Source organism: Stenella coeruleoalba, assembly GCF_951394435.1.
Source record: "Stenella coeruleoalba genome assembly, chromosome: 13".
Taxonomy (NCBI): domain Eukaryota; kingdom Metazoa; phylum Chordata; class Mammalia; order Artiodactyla; family Delphinidae; genus Stenella; species Stenella coeruleoalba.
In genome coordinates, this window is record NC_137159.1 from 63,509,415 (window position 1) to 63,533,120 (window position 23,706).

The window sequence follows — 23,706 nt, forward strand, 5'->3', positions numbered from 1 at the left end:
CGTAGTAATTTTCTGCTTCGGGACAGTTGCATTACAATAAAACAAAATTAAACTTACTGATCTTTGTCCAGCACACAAAAGGAATCCAAGAAGGGAAAATTGGCAGCTATACTTTCAAAGTCCTCTTGGGAGATGTACCCATCCTGGTCATGGTCATAATTTCTAAACACAGACTGCAAAGGAAAGGCAAATATTTATTGAATGACTATTTATGAATCAGCCTCTGAATTGTTACTGGGAAAGCAATGATAACTAGCATATTATTTTTTCTATCAAGGAGCTTGGAATCTAGTAGGAGATAACAAAATTGAGACGCCTTTATGGTATAATGAGATAAGTGCAACGTTGAGGATAAAGACAGAGTGCTGGGGGAGGGGGAAGGGAGATTTTAAAATGTTTCCTGGAGAAAGCAAGGTCTCAACTGAGACCTCAGGGTTGAGTAGGAGTAAGGCTTGGTGAATTCACAAATGCCAGTACCATGACAATAGAAAATGAAACTTTAAAATGTTAAATTATCTCAAAAATCAAAGTATACATTTAATGTAATTGCAGTCAAAATCCCGGTGGGAATTCGTTTGAAATGAACAAATTGATTCTAAAGTTCCTATAGAAGTGAACATGTTGAGAATAACCTAAAATTGTTTGTTTAAGATGAGGAGTAATGATCTCAGGCAAGGGAAACAAAAGCAAAATCAAACAACTGGGACTATATCAAACTAAAAAGCTTTTGCACAGGGAAGGAAACTATCAACAAAATGAAAAGGCCACCTACTGAATAGCAGAAGATACTTGCAAATGATATCTCTGATAAGGGGATAATATTCAAAATATACAAAGAACTCATACAACTCAATATCAAAAAACAAACAACCCAATTAAAAAATAGGTAGAGGACCTGAATAAACATTTTTCCAAAGAAGACTTACAGATGGCCAACAGACACATGAAAAGATGTTCAACATCACTTATCACTCATCTCAGGGCAATGCAAATCAAGACCACACAGAGATACCACCTCACACCTGTCAGAATGGCTATGATCAAAAAGACAACAAATAACAAGTGTCGGTGAGGGTGAGGAGAAAAGGGAACCCTCATGTACTGTTGTTGGGATTACAAATTGGTGCTGCTACTATGGAAAACAGTATAGAAGTTCCTCAAAAAATTAAAAACAGAGCTATCATACAATCCAGTAATTCCACTTCTGGGTATTTTTTCCAAAGAAATCAAAAACACTAATTTGAAAGATATATACATCCCTGTGTTCATTCCAGCGTTATTTACAATAGCCAAGATATGGAAGCAACATAAGTGTTCATCAATAGATGAATAGATAAAAATGTGGTATATAAATAAAATGGAATATGACTCAGCCATAAAAAAGAATGAAATCTTGCCATTTTTTGACAACATAGATAGACCTTAGGGTATTACCCTAAGTGAAATAAGTCAGGTGGAGAAAGACAAATATCATAGGATTTCACTTGTATGTGGGATCTAAAAAACAAATGAACAAACAAAAAAAAACCAGAAACAGATTCATAGATACAGAGAACAAACATGTGGTTGCCAGAGGTGAGAGGAGTGGGAGGATGAATGAATAGGTGAGGGAAATTAAGAGGTGCAAACTTCCAGTTATAAAATAAACGAGTCACGGGATGGAAAGTACAGCATGGGTAATATAGTCAGTAATATTTTAATATCATTGTATGGTGACAGATGGTAACTAGACTTATTGTGGTGATCATTTTGTAATGTGTAGAAATATTGAATCACTATGTTGTGCACCTAGAACACCTAGAAGGTCAGTTATATTTTAACTAAAACAACGACGGGTAATGAGGGGCAATGTGCCCTATCAGAAATCAAAGATACATTAGTCAAAACAACATGGTATTGCAACTTACTGCAGAGAGTACAGTCCAGAAACAGATCCATATGTATGTAAGAATTCAGAATATCCAAAAGTATCTATTCAAATCCACAGGGAAATTATGGGTTACCTAATAATTGCTGTTGAGTTAAATGGCTGATAATCTTATAAAATAAATTGCCCCCAAACTAAATTCCAGATGCCTTAAATATTTTAATGTAAAAATTAAGTTATAAAAACCCAAAGGTAAATAGATAAAAATATTTTTCATGTTTTATTATCTTTGAGTAGGAAAGATCTTTCTTAGGACGACATCCAAGTCAGAGGTCATAAACAAAAGTATTTCATTACAATAAAATGCAAAATATCTGAATCAAAAAAGCTCAATTAACAAATTTAAATATAAATGACAGAGAAAATCATTTGCAACACTTACGAGAGGACACAAAAGGAAAACAGAGGATCACCAAAGTAAAAATACAAATGGACAATACATTCATGGAAAGACATTCAATTCTGCTAGTAATTATGGAAATACTAATGAAACTTTTTTTTATCTCTCAAATTGGAAAACATTAAAACAATTGATAATTTCCTAGGGTTATGAGAAAATAGGCACTCTCTTATCAAGTTGGTAAAGCAAATAGCCACAATCTTTCTGGAGGACAATCAGTGCTTACTCTGACACAGCAATTCCACTTCTAGGAATTGTTCTAAGGAAATAACTGAACAAGCTTTCTCAAAGATATACATGTATATATGTGTGTGTGTATGGGGGGGGGAGAATAAAATCAGACAAGATGATCTACAATTTACCAGTGATTAACCCTAGACAGAAGAGACATCAAGTCCTGAAAGTAAAACTTTCTATTTCTGAAATGTTTTAATATTCAGCTTTTTAATTTTTTTATTTTTTTGCTGCACCACGTGGCTTGCGGGATCTTAATTCCCCAACCAGGTATTTAACCTGGGGCCATGTCAGTGAAAGTGCTGAGTCCTAACCAGTGGACTGCCCTGGCTTTCTTTATAATCAGAGAAAAATAAGGAAGATTTTTTTTGGGCTTCCCTGGTGGCGCAGTGGTTGAGAGTCTGCCTGCCGATGCAGGGGACATGGGTTCGTGCCCTGGTCTGGGAGGATCCCACATGCCGCGGAGCGGCTGGGCCCGTGAGCCATGGCCGCTGAGCCTGCGCGTTCAGAGCCTGTGCTCCGCAACGGGAGAGGCCACAACAGTGAGAGGGCCGTGTACAGCAAAAAAAAAAGAAAAAAGATTTTTCCATTGCCCTCTGCTAAATTGGATTTTCAAAAAGTTTGTAAGTTCTCCCTGCAAACATATGTATGCAAACATTTGACTTAGAGTCCAGTTATAATGAAGCAATCTCTCTTTCCCCTGTGATTTCTTTTTTTTTTAAACATCTTTATTGGAGTATAATTGCTTTACAACGGTGTGTTAGTTTCTACTTTATAACAAAGTGAATCAGCTATATATACACATATATCCCCAAATCTCCTCCCTCTTGCATCTCCCTCCCACCCTCCCAGGTGGACACAAAGCACCGAGCTGATCTCCCTGTGCTATGCGGCTGCTTCCCACTAGCTATCTATTTTACACTTGGTAGAATATATAAGTCCATGCCACTCTCTCACTTCGTCCCAGATTACCCTTCCCCCTCCCCGTGTCCTCAAGTCCATCCTCTATGTCTGCGTCTTTATTCCTGTCCTGCCCCTAGGTTCTTCAGAACCGTATTTTTTTTTTTTTTAGATTCCATATATATGTGTTAGCATATGGTATTTGTCTTTATCTTTCTGACTTCACTCCATATGACAGACTCTAGGTCCATCCACCTCCCTACAAATAACTCAATTTCGTTTCTTTTTATGGCTCAGTAATATTCCATTGTATATATGTGCCACATCTTCTTTATCCATTCATCTGTTGATGGACACTTAGGTTGCTTCCATGTCCTGGCTTTTGTAAATAGAGCTGCAATGAACATTGTGGTACATGACTCTTTTTGAATTATGGTTTTCTCAGGATATATGCCCAATAGTGGGATTGCTGGGTCATATGGTAGTTCTATTTGTAGTTTTTTAAGGAACCTCCATACTGTTCTCCATAGTGGCTGTATCAATTTACACTCCCACCAACAGCGCAAGAGGGTTCCCTTTTCTCCACACCCTCTCCAGCATTTATTGTTTGTAGATATTTTGATGATGGCCATTCTGACTGGTGTGAGGTGATACCTCATTGTAGTTTTGATTTGCATTTCTCTAATGATTAGTGATGTTGAACATTCTTTCATGTGTTTGTTGGCAATTCCCCTGTGGATTCTGTTATATATTATCTGTATTGCCTTAGGGCACAACTGCTTCAGGAGTATTTTGGGAAGTAGGCAAAGTATAAATGAACAAATTACTTAATTAAAAATATGATTGTTTAGCACCCATTACAAGTTTATCCATAAATAACTGAATTTTTTTGCAAGTCTCACTATCAATGCTTATCCATAATCAAAATTGCTTAAAAATGAACTATTATGGAGTGCTTACGATTTATAGTTTAATACCTGTATTTATACTGAGAGTACAAGATTTTTTTGGAATAAAATTCATTATGGAAATTCAAATGAAACCCAGTCATTTATTCAATTAAATCAATAGTACTCAATCTAACCAAACTGGGCCAACCTTCCCCCATGAAACTGGAATTGGAGAAAAGAGGTAAGGTACAAAGGGGTGGGGGAGAAAGAGGCTCCTCGTGTGGAGCAAGGAAAGTCTGTCTGCAGAGAATGGAGTGAGCATTCAGAGAAAAGCAGAGGAGAGAGTAGGAGAAAAAATACTTCATTCATTTCCTGATTCTAGACCTTCCTGAGCTGCAACTCCATGCACCCAGATCCTTTGCCCACCTTCCCTGGCTCCAAGTTGGGTCTGTCACTACCACATCATCACATGGTCTCCACTGGACCTTATGGCTGTCTCATCCCCTTCCCTCACCCTTTCTAATCTCCCCTTCCTGACTCCCATGCCCCATGCAACTTTTCTTTCAGCACTTCATAGTTCCATGGATAATCCAAGATATAGAACATTCTTTTTCTGTAAACGTCCTTTCCCAGCAAAGAGCACATAATATCCCAAAGACTTGTTCCTATTGCATCTGAGGATGTACTAGTCCGTGAAGGGAGATGTTTAATCAACAATCACAATTTCTAGTGTCTGAGATATTTCCATCTTTCCCACATTGGTGCATCTACTCTTTTTTTGTTGTTTTTAATATGGAAAATTCTGACACAATCTTGCCCTTCATTAAGTGATGTTTCTGACCTAAATGCTGTTGCGCTGCGGTGTCACAGACCCCCAAATATATACAGCTGGAGAAACTACTCAACTTACAGTCTTTTTTCCTACCCTCAGGTAACCAATTTATCCAGCATTTTATGGTGACCCATGTGGGTTTTTTTTATTATAAATAATAAACTTATTTATTTATTTACTTATTCTTGGCTCCATTGGTTCTTTGTTGCTGCCTGAGGGCTTTTTCTAGTTGCGGTGAGCAGGGGCTACTCTTTGTTGCGGTGCACGGGCTTCTCATTGGGTGGCTTCTCTTATTGTGGAGCATGGACTCTAGGTGTGTGGGCCTCAGTAGTTATGGCATGTGGGCTTCAGTAGTTGTGGCACGCAGGCTCAGTAGTTGTGGCTTGTGGGCTCTAGAGCGTAGGCTCAGTAGTTGTGGCGCACGGGCTTAGTTGCTCAGCGACATGTGGGACCTTCCTGGACCAGGGCTCAAACCCATATCCCCTGAATTGACAGGCAGATTCTTAACCACTGCACCACCAGGGAAGCCCCCATGTGGGTTTTAATGAGTAGATTCTAATCCTCAAACAGTCCCTTGGGTTGCAGGAACAATGACAGAAGTGTCAAATGCCTGGGGAAGTGAGGGGTTCTAAGTAGCTGAGAGTATTTGGGCAAGTGAGAACTGACAGACAGGAAGGGGAAAGGGGGACTTCCTGGGAGGTTCTTCCCCAGAAGCCAGTGCCAGGTAGAGCTAAGTGTCTACTGAATTGCTCTTACTTGCTAGAGGGCTGTTTTCATGGACTCCATCTGATTCCTGGGCAACCAGAGAATATTCTGGAAAGAGAAAGGGGCCTCCTTTTAACTGCTCACATTTAACTGTCCCTCAACCACTTACCTCAACTAATTTCCTTATGTGTTTGTTGATGACTGTAGGATCTGGCTTTGGCATCACGCCTGAGGCCCACTCCAGGGGCACCACGGGCTTGGTGGGCGTCGTAGGGGAGGTAGGCTGCTGACAGAAAACACACACATTTTTCAACTTTATCTGGGGCCTCGAGCAATTTGGACCAGGGACACTGAGAAAGCCATATAAGTTTTGCATATTAATATCAGTAAAAACTTCTGTTTATGTAGTACTTAAATATTTTGAAAACATCAGTGAAAATTTTGTTAATGCAATATTTTGTCTGTAGAATCTAATCTGTAACTAAATACATATTTTGTTTAACAGCAGCCTAGATTGTATTATTTTAGGTGGAAAAAAATATTGCTCTCCCAGCTCACCCAAAAATCCTATCCAAGTTCCCCAGATACTACTAAAACACCCTTAAACATCTCTGTAACAATCCATACAATTTTTTGCTTGTATAATACAAAGCACATAAAACACCAGTTATCTAATTCTTTAATAGTTAGTGCTAGTGATAAATTAGGTGTGTGCAGTAAGTGGCCAGCAGTGCACAGCCAAGTTTATGTCATCTTACCAGCATCTCTCAATATGCTTAATCAGTTCTTGACGGTTTGGCTAATCATTAGCTCTCTCGAGCCCCGCTTTGGTGAACTTGTTTCCTCCACAGGTTCGTCCACATTCGTGCAAGACATTTTCACTTAATCATGTGGAGAAGATGGTAGTAATAATATATAACTCGTTTACACAACACAAGTGTGAAACACAGTCCTATTGGGAGCCAAGAGTGCTGTGCACTTCGTATCCTCTCCCTAGGGATCTCATATGATGAAATATTTTTGCTGGTGCATGCATACAAGCCTGTATTAGCAGGTTGTTTTTAAATTTGATACCGAGTTGGGGATAACCATTTTTGCAAGAGGAGTTGAGGCGTAACTGTAAAGATTTAAGCCTCTACCAATGTTGTGAGGTGGGTGCTGCTGTGAGCTACAAACAGGACAAAAAATTATCTGCCATCTGAATATGGTCACTCTCACACACAGTTTCTCTCTCTCTCACACACACACATGCACACACACAAGCCTTTCATCTTGTCGATATAATAAAGGATTAAACCCTTGGTTCCCAAACTATACAGCAAGGCACACCCCTCCTCTGGAGCACTGCGACGAACTCAGAGGGTTACCGAAAGATATTTCAAACTTCTGAGGGAAATACAGCAATACTCAATATTTGTCAATAGCACACGAACTACCAGCTTGAAATAGTTCACAATTCACCCATCAGCTCATGCCATCTTTCTATCAATGATATCATGCCCCTGAGAAGCAAAAAATCAATGTGGAACAAGCAATAAAGGTGACAGTATCCAATCTGATTCCAAGATTTAAGAAATTGCACCATGCCCAACAGGCACACATATCCATTAGTAATTGTGGTTATTTAAGAATGAAATTAAAATGTTATTGTTTTCAATCTGTGTGTATTATTTTTTCAGGCAGGTAATAAGCCATTAGAACATCAATGTTTATACATATTTAGTTGCTTGGACCTAACTATTCTATAAGTGAAACTGTTAGGTATTTCTTCTGACCTAGAGGGAGCATGAAAAAACTGAGACATGAATTAAAACACAAACAATTATGAGGCACTAAGGGTGCCATGAACAGAATAAGGTTGAGAAGCTCTGGGACTAACTAGGTGAGGTTGGCCAGTGCTAACTGTAAGCACATTAAAGCTACAGGCTCTCAGGAATATAATCCTGACGGGAAATTGTTCTTAGTTACCAGTATGCGTCGAACACCAAATACAAAATAAGGTGACATTCCACTTAGAGAAGAGACAGAAAGGGATTGGGAAATGTGTTTTCATAGATTCATGGGATTTTAGCACTTGGAAGGGGCTTTGAAAGCTTCTGCTTTTACAAGAGATAAAAAGACTTTTTTATGTTGGATGGAAATGTCTCCTAAAATTGGTAAAACTTAATCCTGAAAATAAACCAAAGTAAATCTAAAAGGCACAGATCAGGCATGTGTGCTAAAATGGTCATTCTTACCCTGTTTCTGAACAAGGGGTGGTGGGAAAATAATGGGCAGCATCACGCTGTAGAAAAAGCACAGGCGGTGAAGGCAGACTCCTGAGACCAGTCCAAATTCTCCTACTGACTGGCTCTGTGGTCTGTGTAAGACACCTATGCTCACCAGACTCTGTTTCCTTAACAGAGTTGATGAGATAACATATATATTATGACCTGCCAGGCATCCAACAACCAACAGGTGGCAATTAAGGTGCCTAGTTATAGGTAAAGGAAGGCGTCAGGAGGTGGCAATGCTGTGTGTGCATGTACAGGACAGCTTCATCACACCAAAGCTATGGAATGAGGGAGGAGCTTACGAATTCCTTTTTTTCAGTAACATTACTTTTCTTTCTACCTCTCTCTTCATCATGCGAACTTTGAAGAGTTTGGTCCTAACCCCTCCCTTTGCCTGTGCTGTATCTTCCCATATGGCTGCCTTCTGCAGTGTCCCCAGGAGATGGGCTTCTTGGGGTTGGCAGGGAGGGGAACATGGTGATGGACCATCACAGACATTATTTTAAGAACAGATGCTACCAGGTCAACTGACTCAGACTCAAGTTCATAGTCTCCCACCTGGCCTTTACTGTGAACAGCATTCACAGTCATTCTGCCTCTTTCAGTTCGATGGTTCAGAATGGTAGTAGGTATTAATAGATGGACAGACTTAGGCCCTAGGGTTTGCTGGCAACGTGCCACAGAACTCAACTGGTACGGAGGTAATGAATGAGACCTTCATAAGAAAACAGATCTCAGGATATAAGAAGCAGACAGAAATTTTTTTTCAACATGCAAACCTCATCCTCATTGTAAATTTCATATTCACCCAGATATTTGTTTTTTTACTAGTGCAAAGCATATCTGAGCTACAGTCCACTTGATAAGAGTAATGAGCAGTGTACATTCAGTAATTCAGTTTCTTCAACTCATTATATAATGTTTCTTTACTAAGACTCAGCTATCAATTAAGTGAGACTCTATCCAATGTGATACTGAAATTCTGAGCTGGATGAATCATTAGTAGAGAAATTTGTGAATTATGATTAGGGTATTTAAAATTTATTAATTCTAATTTTATGTAGAATCAGTTTTTTTAAAAAAAGCCTAGAATGGTCATTCAAATTATTGTTCCTTCTTTTTTGGGGGCGGGGCAGGTTCTCAGAGGGAACATGGAAGATCAACAATAAAACAGAGTAACTGGAAATGATGTTCTTCTTTGTTAGCTTCTAATGTGAAGAAATAATTATCTGTCAGGGCTAAGCTGTTCCATTGGTAAAATGGGAAGAATATAGATTTTTTAATTCTTCAATCTTTAGATCACAAAGCACTACTGTAATGGTCAATTATTGTAAATATAAAATAATGGTGTTTGTCACTGAACCTGAGAGAGAAAACAATACTCACCGATTTAGAATTTCTAGGCTCCAGCACCAGTGATAGTTTGTAAATATCATCTTCTGTGTGATAGAGGTCCAGAGAAAGCTACAACAAATTAGAAGGGATAAATAAGGATGTTGAATCATTTATTTACTTATTTACATTACTGAAATTTTTCCAAACTGAATGCTTAAGCTCAATGTCTAATAACTTGAGTGAATGTAGAACGTTAAAAAGATAGCATGCAGAGGTGGAAAATGAAATTTTTTTTAAAGAAGTTTTAATATTTTATTTTTTGGCCACGCAGGATGTGGGATCTTAGTTCCTCAACCAAGGAGCAAACCCACGCCCCCTGCATTGGAAGCGTGGAGTCTTAACTACCGGGCCGCCAGGGAAGTCCCAGAAAACGAAATTTTAAAAAGAAAAAAGTTAAGCCTAGTGTGGTCATCAGCATCAACAAGAACCATTGACTCAATTTTTCTTGATAATTATTGAGTAGCTCCTAAGCACCAAGCACTGAGCTGGAGGTAAGGGATCCTTGATGTTACAGGCTAGGACTGGGGACAGGTGTATAAAATAAGACTTGGAAATGGAATAAATGGTGTCTTGGAGGTTTGACTAAAGAACTGCAGAAATGAAAGAGCAATGAATAGGTTTCTATTATTTCAGGGCATTGTGCTAAATTCTGGTGATATAAAATGGTATAAAATCATTCCTGCCCTCAAGGGCCAGACACCTTATTTGACTAAATAGGACCTGAACACAAAAAGATATATTCACATCAACAAAAGGCAACACATGCTAAATGTGAAGGAAGTTGCCCCACTCTAAGTGCTATAGGAATTTTTCAGGGAGGCGGCGTGTAAAGCATGAGGGAGAGGTTTTGGAGACCGGTGGGTTTGCGTTCAAATTCTGAGCCTGCCACTGGTTAGCTCTGTGGCCTTGAGCCAGTTATTTCCTCTCTGACACTCAGTTTCCACTTCTGTAAAATGATCGCAAAAGTCCCTATCTAATTGGATTTTTATCAGGATCAAATGAAATAATGCATGTAAAGTACTTTACACAGGACCTAGTACACAGTGAAATCTCAGGAAATGTAATCTGGTGTTGTTGATGTTATTGTTATTATTATAGCTGTTACAACTACTTTTATTATTATGTGTGGGGGCCACTGAGGACAGAAATGATCAGGATGGATTCACAGAGGAACTTGTGAACTGGGACCTAACTGGGAGGACTTGGAGAAATAAAGACAGAGAGAAAGATTAGGGTAGGCAAGGATAAGAATGTAAATGAAGATTAAACTGCGTGGATAAAATCTGCAAAACCTTAAAATGCATGGTCCCACTTACCTAAAACAGAAGTCATAAGATTTAAAATAAGCCTGGATAATTCCCACACGTGCCCTTCAATGTTAAGAACCTGATGAATCATACCATTTTATCAACAGGGAAGAGAACCAGGTGCCCTGTCCTTTCTCTGACCATTTTAAGCATGAAAATTTTCCTTTGACATATTTTGTCTAAAGATAAAGGCTTAATGTGAGAGGCTTTATTCCATTTCCAAGTCTTCTTTTATACACCTGTTCCTGGTCCTATCCTGTAACATCAAGGATCCCTTATCTCCAGCTCAGGGCCTGGTGCTTAGGAGCAAGAGAAAACTCAGAGGCACAGGATGTCTTTCAAGGATTTATCTTGCTGTTCTATCTCATTTTTTTAAAAAAGAAACTGGCATTATAAACTGTCATTTTTGCATCATTCATTCAACAAATATTTATTGGTCACCTAATATATGGTGGGGACCATTGTAGTCACTATTCTAGCTACTAAATACAGCAGTTAAATTAAGGATTTCACATATCTGGTCATGTATTGCATTATCTAGACTTTGTCATCTAAAGGTTTTTTTAAGCATAATAAAATTGACTTTACTATAAAATTGCCCCAGTATCATTTCAGATCATGAAAATCATGCTCACAAAGAACGCACACTGTATCCACCTTCCTCTGAACAGCAGTCACTTCTACGTCCGGGGCCCTGCCTTTTTTCAGGAGAGGAACTGTCCCCACGTCACAAACAAATGCTTTGAGGAACCAGTCCACCATATAAAAGAGTGAAGGGAGATGCATGAAAGGGATATTGTGATAGAGACATTGGTATAACAATGTATTTGGTAAAAGAGTTTTGCAGATATGATTAACTTGGGGATCTCTCCTCATAGCTCAACAATAAGAAAAATTTGTGCTGATAAGTGGAATTTGACACTGGATCTCTGGGTTAGGGAAGCAATAGGGGAAGGTGTGATCACTGATAAATGGGAGATAGCCACTACTCATCTAAGGCAAATTGTTGTCAGTTTGATGACAATTGCCACATCTAATTTGTCAAGAGAAGTCAGAAATCTAGAGTTTTATATAAAAAATCCTCATTTTTAAGCACTGGCAACTAATAACAGATTTTTTTTTATGATTCCATGTGGGCCAAATAAAACACATCTGCCATGGGCAGTTGCCCACTGTTTTGTAAATTCCACAACAGAAGACTCTACTGGTCTCTAAGCTTCATAAAAGGAGACAGTGCATTTGTAATCCCACCTCTATAATCCCAGTCCTAGTTTGCTATCTTGCACTGTGAATGTGACATAGACAGAAAACTGACTGACTTCTTCCTTTTGACTTCCTTGTTGTCAGGAGTTAATCTGGGCTTTGATGAGTATGTTCTTGTCCTCCTGACTCTTCCTCTGATGACAGCACTGGCATCTGCTGGAAAGGAGATGCCAGCAGTGCAAGAACATCTAACCAGAAACCCAAATAAGCCACACACTAAATAGGGGAGATGCTCTTTCAAAAGACACAGAACATCCCTGAGTATTTTCATACGTCACATGGACAGATATCTGACTCTATGATGGAAATATTTTTGTTGTCTCCCAATGTTTGCTCTCCATTTATTAGTGGTCGTATGAACCTAGGCAAGTCATTAATCTTCTTGAGTCTGTCTCTTGAGCTGTAAAATGGGAGTCATCAATAATAGCTCCCTCCCAGGATTGTTGTGAGGATTAAATGAGCTAATGGTGTCCAATGGGATTTGTTTAGAGGGCCACACAGATGGGAACTGCAGGGTTTGGCTCCCAATCAGTGCAGCAGCCAAATGCCACTGTGCTCATCCACGAGTGCAGAGCCACCTTCTGGGTTAACTCTAGCCATCTCTCTGCTTTCCAAGCTGCGATCCTACTTGCTTTCTCGGATCTCCTCTGGGCCTTATGGCCCTGCACAAAGTGATCTGTTCTACTTCCTACACACCTTTTAAATAATATAGGCAGCTTGTCAATGGGATCTGTTTTTGTGTCTAACATATCTTAAGCTTGTTTGTTTCTAAAAAATGTTCTGAGTCACTGTTTCAGGTTGTTGCTTTTACAACCAAGCCTATCAGCAAAGATGGCTGTGGATTTAGTCTGCACCTCAGGACCGACATTGTCTTGACTGGAGAATTGTAAAATAACACACACTTGGTCATCAAACTATCTCCAGTCACCATTTTTGCAATTCTTCCTTTTCCTCCTCCTCTTCTTCTTTCTTCTTTCTTCTTCTTCTTCTTCGATTGTAAAAATACAGGGGCTTTCCAGTAATTTGCATATACTCAGAATGGTAAATGTAACTGATAGATCTAAAAATACTATGAAAAAAAATCAGACTATTTTGTATACCATGAAACAAGAAGCGTCAGTTTAAAAGCTCCTGGTTACATGAATTGGGATCACAGTGGAAAATGTTTTCTCCAGATCTTCCCTAAAAAGGGGAACAATACAAATCCCAACAGTTTGGCGGTGTGGTCCTCTTTCCTTCATGTGCCCAGTACTGTTCAGGGGGCTCAGATTACAATGATAAAAATGGCAAACATAGTCCCTGCTTGCATAGATTTCATTTTGTAATTAACTCTTTCTTTACACACCCATGAAGAGGGAGAGAGATTATTTAATTTTCACAGATGCAAAATAAAGTAAATGTCAGCAATATTCCCACATTACAGAGTAAATGTCCATCAGAGAGAGAAAGAGAGACACACACACAAACTGGGATTCAGAAGTTGGCTATTTGCAAGCCTTTTGTCCGTTATGAATCGCAGCTTCTTCATTTCTAAAATAGGAAGGGGCAGGGGTGATGTTACACCCTCTGACCTGCCCAGGCTACATCACAGGGTGTGTGTGTGAGAATCTACTGAGGAAATGTATGTGAAAAGTGCTGTGAAAACGGTAATCAACTATTACAGAAAGTTCAAGCATTGCTATACAGCCTACTGCACAGAGCAGGCATTTAGCAATTGTTCATTAACTTAAGAGTTCTCATTTTCTTTCTTCCAGGGCTCTCAATCATATATCAGCTTCCTCACCTGGGACCATGTTTAGAAGCAGTCACTTCAGGCAGAAACTTGACCTAGAGTCTTGGAGCAAAAAGGATCACCCCTTCAATGCTGTGCTTAATAAGAATGACCTCACATGCATTTGGGCAGCTGCAGTCAACGTATGGTTCTAATCTCAACATGTATGTGGTTCATGAAATGCTCACTGGGCTCCAGTGAACACCTCCTGGGAGTCTCCTCCGTCCTCATTCTGAGGAGATTAATCTGCCTAGGGCCAGGAAGAATGAATGCACCGAACTTTCTCCTTGGTTGTGGGGAGAGAGGAAGGCTTTTGGCTTTAAATAGAAACTGGCTTGACAATTGTGCTCATCTGCGGAACTGTGCTATCCTGATGAGCCACTGGGCCGGAACCACAGAATTAGGTTGACACTTGGTTCCTTAGTCCCAAGGCTCCACCATTCCTTACATCTAGCACCACAGAAGTTTAGAGCTGGATGAGATCTTACAAATGAGCACAAAACCCTTTAGGAAAAATCCAAAGTCAAGACTAGTTAGCAAGGAGACAAAGCTAAGTAACTGCAGAGGCAGGACAAAAAGTTATGTCTCCCATCTGAGACTCTTGCCATTATATTACACTATACTATACAATGCTGCTGTGACTAAATATGGTGCTTGGTGGCTTCTAAATTTTCCTTCAATTCCTGAGAGAGAGAGAGAGAGAGAGAGAGAGAGAGAGAGAGATACATAGAGAGACTGAGAGATTGAGTCTTTTTCTTTTTTCTTTTGTTTCCAGCAAAAATGAATTATTTCTTAGCTTTTACTTCTGGAGTTCAGATTTTCCATCTGCAGCCCCAAAATTTCATTCCAAATCCTTTAGTATTTCTCAAATATCTGTCCTGATGTTGCCTGCTGCATTTACAATTCAAATTTCTTTTCCCTACTCCATCATTATTTTTATCCAGATGAGGAATTGCCCAGCATAGGCAGCTGCTCATGAAGTTCTCCCCCAGCTCGTGGAGGCAGCCTGAGCACAGACACTTGGAGCCTAGGCTACCCCCTGAGACTGGTCTTCAGACATCACCTGTGGCTGTGGGGTTACAGTCTGATTGGGGCTGCAACTCTGGTCACTTATTCATGGAAACAGATTTACATGGCAAATGGTTAATAAAGGCAGCTGCCTGGATTATTGTGAGGTTCCCCCACCCTAACAGAGAATGTCTGGGTGTTTACTATTTGTTACACAAACTCAGCCCCAAGAGATTTGTGCTTCTGTATGTTGGCTACTTCTGCTTTATACTAAGAATGCAGCTACCATTATTGCCTACACCTAGGGGTTCTCTTCCTTGGTAAACAATTCTGTGTTCTAGGAACAGTTTGTGAGAAGGTCTAGGAACTGCACTCTTATCCCAATGCAGCAGTCCTAGAGGATTTAGCTCTTTGGAGTTCCAGAGGGCTTCTTGTTTTCATTCCCCATGGCTACTGGAGGAAAGTAGTCAATTCGGTATTGCAGCCAAGTTTCAGATGCTACAGTGTCAAAAACCCAAACAAGGAAGTTGCTCCTCCACTTGTTTAAGCAAGGGTGAGAGAATTTGCTTATGCCTCTTTCCCCCTGACAAAGAAGCAGCCAATGGGAAATGTTCTCTACTATACACCTGTGTGTCTAAAAGTGCTAGGACCTAGAGACCAGTTAATGGTGCGTGCCGCCAAGGCCAAAACGTATGAGCAGTAGGTGAATTTCTTCCAACCCACTCCTAAATACAGCACCCAGTTCATCTGCTGAGTTCCTAAATATGCCAGGTATTGGGTGGGCCAAAAAGTTATTTCAGGTTTTTCCGTTAAGATGTTATGCAATACTATGAGAGGTGCTGGGGACGGGCGATGTATAAGGCAGGTAAATAGAAAAAAAATCTAATGTCAAGTGATACCTCCTATAGATAAGAAAGTACAAGGGCAACGCATGTGACAGATGCCTTACTGCTTTGGAAGGAAACAGAGAATGCTCCAGAAAGGTAGAGGCTTTTGAATTTAAGCTAGTCATGGTGGGGTTGGGGGGTGGGTAAGGAAGGAATTTTCCAAGAAAATGCAAAGCCAGAAAGTAGAAGGCAGCAATTTGTGGTGGAAAGTATAAGTCCCACATTCCTCAAAGGCAGGTGTAATGCGGGATCAGGTGATGACAAACGAGGAGAAACTGATAGTCAGAAAACAAGTTGTGAAGGGCTCCAGTGGCAGACTGGGACCTGTATCTGGTGGCTTGGGGAGGTTGGTGGGGGTAACGGGGAGGGAGATCTCAGAGGAGGTCCCCGCATTACTCCAGGCTTCAACTACAGCAGTGCAGTGAGGATCAAGAGAAGCCGATGAGTTGAGGGCATAGAGAAGGAGGTGATGAATTAGATGAGTGTGATGAGGCACTGAGGACAGGGCTGGAGGGCCTCTCTAAGAACTGCAGAAGCCAGAGCCGTGGAGGCTGAGACTGGGACCCTCAAAGCAAAGGGAACTTTCTTTGCTCGGAGATTGGTGTCTCAAGTCACTTGGGTTACAGGTGTGTTTCCCTCTCTTCATCCTTTGAGATTTCTTCCCATCTACTGACCCTGAATTCAACACCTCCCCCACCCCCATTGTGAATTGCTGGCATGGATCTTCCTGCATACCCTGGGAAGTGAGGTGCAGGAGAGTTATTAGCACAAACTCTAGTCCGTTGGACTCACCGTGAGCAAGTTGATCAAATCCAGGTTGGGTTCCAAGTGGTGAGAGGCATTCTGTAGGGAGACCAGTTCACTCAAGGTAACGGAGAGCTGGTGCATTTTCACAATGTTCACTTTGTTCTCCTCCATCCAGTCTGGGAAAATGACATGGACTGCTATCAAGTCTTTCAAGTGGACGCCAAGGATTGGGATTTTGAAGCCATCACAGTCGGCAAAGGCCTTGCGGTAATTACAGTAATTGCCGTTGGAGGAGACCAGCTCCGTCATTTCATTCCAGTTCTGGGAACAGATGGAAAAGTAGTATTTTCAAACAGCCTTCCCTTCTGCCCACCCTCAGGCCCAACAGTGTGTGGCTAGGAAATTCCTCGCCTACTGAAAGAAGTATCAATTGCACCAACGTTGATGCAGGGAAATATTAACCAGGGAAAAGAAAGTTAGAAAAATGTACTAGGCTTGGCTATGAGTTGGACAGCCTGTTCCATTCTGCGTCAAAAGAGAAATAGCCCACAACTCTGCCTACCTACTAGGGGTGTTGAGATGTTAAATAGCATCATGTATATATAAGTATTTTGTAATTCATGGAAATATTACAATCCACAAATACAAGCATGTATTGTATTGAAGTATGTAGTATATTAAAATTTCCTAGTTGTTCCAAGAAAGTTGCATTCAAGATATAACTTGAAGGGGCCAGTATGGGGTAGGAACAGTCATACTGATGTGTGAGATAGCTGTGGTTTTGGACTCTGCCACTAACTAGGAGGGTGACCTTAAGCAAGTCACTTCACTTTTGGGGACCTCAGTTTTCTTTTCTGTAAGAAAGGGGAGTTCAAATAAATAATTTTTGAAGACACACTGGTGGTTGCAAGCTTCTATGAGCCTCCACTGAATTCTTATTCTTTACAACATTTAAAATATGTTTTGCTCTTTACTGGAAATTCATTACTAATCTAAAGGAAAATGAAACACATAATGAGCCCCATTATACTTGGAAAGGGTGCAGTGTTTGAGGTCACTCAGCAGTGCTTCTGTGGTTTATATTCTCCTGTTTATATGCACAAGCTATTGTTGGTTGCCTAACGGCAGCCATACCTTCCTAATAGACCCATGTGTCTACTTTTGATCAGTCTACTCTTTCCCATGTGTCTCGGATGACGCTGTTTCCGTGCCCAGATCCAAGGATGGGTTCTGATCTACCATCTTCATAATTCCATCCCTCTGGTTTGTGATTGGTTCAGGAACACAGAGTTAAGCCAATCAGTACATTGTATTCCTCTGGATACTGTTATTGGCCCAGGGGTGGGCATGTGATTTGAGATGGTCCAATCTGTCTAAAAAAGAAGGTCTTTTATTCCATGGGTGCAGAGCTGAAGAGAGGTTTTCCCTATCTCCAACTTCCATAAACAAGAAAGCATAATTTTCCCGTTGCTGCAGACAGCCCAATCAGGAGGGAAACCAATCCGATGAAAAACAAAAACTAAAACAAAAACCTCATACTCAGAGGAATACAGAGCAACTGAGCCAGAGCTCTGATCAGACCATGCCTGGACTTGGCCTTGCCTCTGGACTTTCAGGTATGTGAGACGATCCATTTCCTTATTGTTTAAGCAATTCCAAGATTTTTTTTTTTTAACTTACAGCTGAAAGTGTCCTTACTGATATAACAAAGTACACGCTTACAAGGAAATCTTTTCATAAGGACGAAATGTTCTTTTTTGCTCAATAAGGAAAAATATTATTGTAGTCTGGAAATAAATATGGCAGAAAAAGTTCAGTTTGGGAAACAATCATTGCTTAAATTTTTTTTTTTTAATCCCTGAAAACTGAGCTATAAATCTGAGGGCTTTCTGTACAAAAGATTTCTTTCTGCCTCCCCTTCCTTTGTGTCTTCCACCGTGTTGAACACAGTACTATGAAGAGAGCAGGTGTTCAATGACTTCATTTGAGGACGGGACGGTAGGAATGATTTCTGTCATATTTGCCTTGTAACCCCCATGTATTTCACAATGCCTATCACATAGTAAGCACCAAACACATATTTTTTGAATATTTACAACTGCAGTATGTTAACAGTGTTCAAAGCATTCCTATTAGGACACTTGTTGCCACCTCTAATCTGTTTTTCCAGGTGGTATGGCTGTAACCTCCTATTGTCTAAGAAGAAAACTTTCCCCTTCTGAGTGACATTTGTTAAGATCATCCTACCCCCAAACAATTTACAAACAAACTTTCTACTTGGGTTATGATCTGATCCACTGTACCTTTGTAACTTCTGAAGAAAGATGAGAATGGGTCTCTTTGAGCCGGGAAATGGAACTATGACTAAGGCCTCCTACCACTGCCATCAGGGTGTTAAAATTTTTGAGCTGAAGGAGCTTCTGCAATAGAAAAGGTTAACTTCAATACTTAGTAACAATTTTTGAATTATTCTGACCTTTTTGAGGTACAGATGAAGTCCTACAATTTAACAACAAGGATGTAGGGAAAATAGTATCAATTCAAAATGAAGTACAAATGAAATCCACTAGAAAAATATATCAATCATTACACAGAAAAATAGCTACATTAAATGCTTCCAAATACGGCCAATTAAAAGCAATCTTCTTGCATGAGAGAAGTATATTTGCTCATTAGACATTTATGGGTATTTTAATTGGCTTTTATATTGTGAACCCCAAATTTTTTCAACGACTTTTCTCAGTAGAGAGAATGAATATCTAGAATCCTTTGAGAATCCCAGTCTAATTAACAGACATACATACCTTGGCAACATTGATAAACTTTGTGATGACTTCTGCCCTTTGCTGAGGGGTTGGTTTGCTTAGAACCATCAACTGGACCCACTTAGAGATTCCATTAAATAAAGCAATAGATCTCTCCAAGGTTGGGTTATTCTCCAGGCAGCCATGGATGACATAGCTTTGGTAATCAGTGAACTAGTAAAGGAAGATTCAGAGACTCTGAATTATAATGGAGTCTTTGAAAAAATTATAAATTAGAATGTTGCATGGAAGGGGTGAGATAATGTTTCACAACAGCATAACGATTTCTTTCATTTCACATTTATAATGGCATCTTACAAGTTTGAATATATCTGCATCTTTAACATGTTATTTTACTGCATTTCACTCTTCCACACCCAGATGCACACTTATTACACACCACAGTGTTGATGGGAGGAGGAAGGGACAAGACTCAAAGTCATATTCCAGTGAGTCCAAAATTTGCTGGATCATAAGATCCACCTGGGGCATTTGCAAAAATACTGGTTTGGGGGAACATGTCAGACCTAAAGGATCACTGTTCCAGAGGAATAACCTAAGAATCTCCATTTTTCACCCACTACTGGTGATTCCAATGGTCAGGCAAGTTCGAGATACAATGGCATACATTAAAGAAGAGGAAATGAATATAAATATTATAATTTCAAGTCAGAATAAGTTTGCAATGTGTTTTCAAGAAGAAAAGAGAAAAAACAGAAATTGAGTAAGGCTGCTCTTTGGCAAAACTGACAGATTTTCAGGAAGTCAGCATGGATGTCATCAGATACATATGAGCCTCCTACCATAGAAACAGAGCAGGGGATTCCCTCTCATGGCCTGCCTGTGGGGAATCAAAAGGTCCTCTCCAAGTAGGGTTACTTAGTGAAAAGAATCAGTCTTTCAGAAATCCATACTTCTAACCTCATGTTCTTCTTTGCAAGCAATAACGTAATTCATTCTTTGGCATCTTGGAAAAGAAGGAGTGACTTCCCCAGAGCTTGGTTAGACAAAGACAAAGGCTGTTTGTGAACCATTGTGGAAATATCATAACAAATGGATAGTGAGTAGGTGGCTAGGAAGAGATCACAGTCAGGGGGAAGAAAAGGGATGCAGAGGAAGAACTCTATCAAGACAGAGTAGGAAAGAAAAATTTAATCCAGGATATCCATCCCTGCGAAAGAAACAACCTGATGTTGAGATTCTCCTGAAAGCTTACAATTCCTATTTTCAACCTATATCCATAATCAGGTATTTATACATATCCCAACCTAAATAAATATTTCTTCTCCCAAAATGAAGGGCCCAGCTAAACATGTTCACTTGGGAGAAGTCAACAGAGCTAAATAAACCTTGAATGGTTAAATCTCCACTGAATATTTAGAAAATCATGCTTTAATCCTATGAAAGGAGACATTGAAAATAGCAACAGAAATATAGCTCCTGAGCCATAAAATAAAGACAGGATAATATTTATCTTTGGTTAAAAGGGATTGTTCCTGTGAGTTAAGGGCACTTTTCCAGTGGAGCACAGTGACAGAGGCTGCCAACACTTCAGAGTATGAAAATGCAGCTCTTGGTAAAGTTGGCATGGTGGTTGTTATCCTTGGAAGAATAAGTGTCCAGTTTCTTACTGAGATCCTTCTAAAAGATTTATGCTCCAGAAAAGTGAGGTGCTCAGCCAATTCAATGGGCTCCAGATGGTCAAAGAGCAGACAGGCTTTTCCCTTCTTGGATACTTTTTTCCTCTGTGTGACTCTTCTCATCCAGTCATAGGAAGGACTATAAAAGAAGAGTGAGTCTGGTCAATGTGCTGAAAGCTCATTTCACTCAATGGAAGTTATTAACCTACTGACTGTGTAACTCTTGGCCTGCTTCCAGGGGCTTGTGCAAAATACACGCCCAGTCCTTCATATTTGAAGAGAAAACCACTGACCCATTGCCAATAGAATATAAACTTCGAGTTGTTTTTCCATACAGGGTAGGTTTGCACTGATTCATCCAGAATCCCTTACTTGGTCTCTCCTGTGACCAGTAAGGTTTGGATCATGAGGGAGAGGTTAGGGCTAGGTATATAAATTTTGGAGTTTATCAATATATAGGTGGTGATGGAAACCATCAAAAGCTGGTTCTCACACTTCAGCAACATATGGATTTTTTGAAAAGCTTGTTATAAAGACAGAGACCTAGACCTCACTACCAGAGATTCTGATTTACTAGGAATGAATAATCTGAATAATCTGTATTTTTTAGTATAAACATTTATCAAACTCTTAGATGTCCCAGGCACCACTATAATCACAAGTATTAACTCATTAGATCTTCACAACAACTCTACCAGGTATTACTACTATTACTCCCATTTTATAGATGAGAAAATATAGGCACAGAGAGATTAAAATTTTACCCAAGATCACACAGCTAGTAAGTAGAGGAGTCAGGCTGAATAATCCTTATTTTTAACAACATCCCTAATAACTCCTGGATCACTCACCGTTGATCACTCTTGAAGAAGTATTCTAGGAAAAGAGACTAGAGTATGAATGCCTAGGACACAAGAGCACATATTTGCAATATGGCTAACCATACTCACAGGCCTAAAATAGTTTTGTCTGCAAAGTTAGCTAGTCAATATAAAATGCTAGCCTAATTAGCACCAAGTTCCTAATCCCTGAGCTAACGAGTTCATGGCACAACTATGGTCAACATTTGTACAGCCTCAGGCTGACCTCAGAGCATCTCAAACTTGAATGATCATATGAATCAGCTGGGGATCTTATTACAATGCAGTTTCCAGTTCAGCAGGTTTAGGGTGGGGCCTGAGATTCTGCACTTCTGTTGAGCTCCCAGGTGATGCCAATGTTGCTGACCCACAGACCACACTATGAGTGGCAAGGGTATAGGAGACTAGATTCAGTAACCGAGTACTGAGCATCTGTTATGTGCCAAATGCGTTCACATATTATCTCAGGTATTCATTGGATGCTCATAATACCCCATGAGAAAGTACAATCCCCATTCTACAAATACAGAAATTGAAGCTTGGAGAGAGAAACTCTGTCCGATGCGACTGTGCTCATTGCATCAAAGCTTTCCTCAGAGAAGCACACCTTGATTCTGAAATGGTATGGATGGAGGTCAAGTGGGGTCATCACTACCCCCTCCCTCAAACAGTGGACTCATCTTGTTTGAAAGAAGCTTGTGCCACTCTTACATGCTGGATATGTCGATGAGGCTGACGTGTTTCTCATATCCTAGTTGACTAGCTACTTCCCGGAATTCCTCAGTCATACGGATCAAACCGAGGTCCAAATTAAACTCTGCGGGAAACTTCAGAATCCAGTACCTGAAAGGCATCAAGTATTTTTGACAACTGGAAGATTTCAAGCTAGACCTCTATGGAAACCATGGTATCATTTTACAGATTACATTTAACAATGCATCAAGACCACATGCCAAATTAGCAATCTCCCATCCCTCATCCATCACATTGAGTCTCCCTCTTCCCTCCTTTAATCAAGGACTCAAATCCACTACTCCCACCCTGAGCCTTTCTTTCTCTCTCTTCAGAACCACTGCTGAGAAGAAACCCTTATCCCAATTCATGGCAAGTAGGTGGGAATGTGTATGGTGAGGGAGTAGAAAAAAAATGAATGTACTCTTTCTAAGAGCTGCTTTCATTCCCTAATCACATTGACCACTGCTTGATCTACAGTCCAAAAGAAAGATGAATTCTACTCCCAGGAACAGTTTTAATAAAATCAATAAAAGGGGGACTTGAGTCGATTCTATTGTCAGACTAGGTCTGTTGTATGGTGAAAAGGAAACTGTCAACAATCGCAGAACTAGAAACCACAAGACAATTAAATTCGTAAATATTTACCTCATGAAGTAACAGATCTTTAATCGAAATTCATCACAGCTTTCTCCACTGGCATTTCGATACGTACACTAGTTAAAGAAAAATCCTTGCACGTTGTTTCCTTTGCACAGACCTGCAGCTGTTTGATCAATTTACATGAATTCCTAATAAGAGGGCCGTACTAGGAATATTAGGGTTATGTGTACCTTCAAATGGAGAGAAAAGTGTGTTCTGATGACATCAGTGCTAAATAATTGACACAATGTATTATTGCTCTGGGATGTATTGTTTTGGTCTGGAAGAGAAGCCATTTATAAAATTAGTTTTACCTTTCTGAGCACTTACCAAGTGATGACTGTCAGCTGTAATTACAAATATACTACCAACTATAGATGATTTAAAATCAATAGTACATAAAAGCACCATTTCAGCCAAAAAGATTTTATATATAGGATTAATGCTTTATATAAGTACTCTAATTTCTTTAGTATTTGAAAATGTCAT

The 23,706-nt window shown here is 39.8% G+C and overlaps 1 protein-coding gene across 1 annotated transcript in view; it reads right to left on the reverse strand.

The window, feature by feature from the left end:
- Positions 1 to 23,706, reverse strand: part of RASGRP3 (RAS guanyl releasing protein 3) — a 40,788-nt gene that overhangs the window by 14,229 nt on the left and 2,853 nt on the right. The window contains exons 3-11 of the mRNA XM_079941187.1: positions 23,224 to 23,291; positions 22,555 to 22,686; positions 20,975 to 21,122; positions 19,344 to 19,517; positions 18,843 to 18,959; positions 16,585 to 16,860; positions 9,548 to 9,625; positions 6,058 to 6,174; positions 58 to 173 (exon numbers count right to left, since the gene is read on the reverse strand). Coding sequence (XP_079797313.1) covers positions 58 to 173; positions 6,058 to 6,174; positions 9,548 to 9,625; positions 16,585 to 16,860; positions 18,843 to 18,959; positions 19,344 to 19,517; positions 20,975 to 21,122; positions 22,555 to 22,686; positions 23,224 to 23,291 — 1,226 coding nt within the window. The remainder of the gene's footprint in view (positions 1 to 57; positions 174 to 6,057; positions 6,175 to 9,547; positions 9,626 to 16,584; positions 16,861 to 18,842; positions 18,960 to 19,343; positions 19,518 to 20,974; positions 21,123 to 22,554; positions 22,687 to 23,223; positions 23,292 to 23,706) is intronic.